We start from the raw sequence: 1,253 nt of genomic DNA, 5'->3' as shown, positions 1-1,253 counted from the left end.
CATCTGTACAGTATGCTAGCTGCTTGATCTTAGACAATGTTCTTAACTCCTGTGCCTCAGTTTTCTCATCTATAAAATGGGAATAATTAAGAACATACTCCATAAGGTTATTGTAGGGCTTAAGAGAATCCACATAAAGAATTTAGCATCATGTCAGGCCCACAGTTAGTACTAAATAAATGTTTTCCATTTTTAATTATTAATGGTGATGCTGTTTTTAAGGTAACGCATTAACCCCATTGCTGACCAGTCGATTCCAACTCTTAGTAAACCAATAGGACAGAGTAGAACTGCCTCATAGGGCTTCCAAGGCTATAAATTCTTATGGAAGCAGACTCCCACATCTTTCTCCATGGGGCGGCTGGTGGGTTCGAACCACCAACCTTTTGATTAGCAGCCAAGCACTTAACTACTGTGCCAAGGTAGAGCACAAAAAAAGGAGGAAGAGAGGTGGGAGAGAATAAGTACGATGATTTCCACCTAGGCAAGCTGGGTTTGAAGAATCCAAGGGAAATCTATGCAGCAGTATCCAGAATACAGGAATGTGGGCCTGGGGTATGAAGGAGCTCATGTGTGCTACTGCACGAGTAACGATCCTGACTCTGCTGCTAAGTGGCTGTGCGTTCATTCCCTGAGCTGTTCCCTAGGTGGTCTCAAGCTCTGGTTGTCTGAAGCTGCGAAAAATGTTTGATCATCTGAAAAAGCTTCAGTTGCTTATCTTTAGGTCGTTACGGTATGCTTGGCTAACTGGGGAGTTTTTAAGTTTCCAACTACTTGCGCCAGGGCTGCTGCCTATGCATGTGGAGGCTGTTTACTGCTCTAGGGTGTCCGGCCAAGGGGTAAGGGGGGGTGATATCCAACTGTTGTCTGTGCACCATGCCAGGTGCCCCGGCTGCATCTGAACGGCTGGCAGTGTTTCAGCATTGGGAAGTTTCCTGCTCTCTCCATGGATGGGGCTTGGTGTTGAAAGTTAAGCTCTGTTGAATTTAAATTCCATGTGGTCAGTATGATTTTCTATCATAAGGAGCATATCCTGGGGTTAACTTGTTTTTTCTTCCTTATTGCAGATCATCAATGCCGTGGTACTGTTGATTTTATTGAGTGCCCTGGCAGATCCAGATCAGTATCACTTTTCCAGTTCTGAACTAGGAAGTGACTTTGAGTTCATGGATGATGCCAGTAAGTACATCGGATAACAATTGTAGATATTTTGGTATTTTCAAGAACAGGGAATCAAGCTGCCAGTTCTTCCT

At 44.1% G+C, this 1,253-nt stretch overlaps 1 protein-coding gene across 1 annotated transcript in view; it reads left to right on the top strand.

Moving 5' to 3' along the window:
• Positions 1-1,001: 1,001 nt before the first annotated feature.
• LAPTM4B (lysosomal protein transmembrane 4 beta) overlaps positions 1,002-1,253 on the top strand; it is a 41,065-nt gene continuing 40,813 nt past the window's right edge. The window contains exon 1 of the mRNA XM_023725879.1: positions 1,002-1,179. Within this exon, the coding sequence (XP_023581647.1) occupies positions 1,167-1,179 (13 nt within the window). The 5' untranslated portion in view covers positions 1,002-1,166. The remainder of the gene's footprint in view (positions 1,180-1,253) is intronic.

The sequence above is a fragment of the Trichechus manatus genome, unplaced genomic scaffold (genome assembly GCF_000243295.1).
Source record: "Trichechus manatus latirostris isolate Lorelei unplaced genomic scaffold, TriManLat1.0 scaffold00009, whole genome shotgun sequence".
In the NCBI taxonomy this organism is placed as follows: domain Eukaryota; kingdom Metazoa; phylum Chordata; class Mammalia; order Sirenia; family Trichechidae; genus Trichechus; species Trichechus manatus.
The sequence above is the reverse complement of the archived record's forward strand: the minus strand, read 5'-3'. Positions and strand labels throughout refer to the sequence as shown.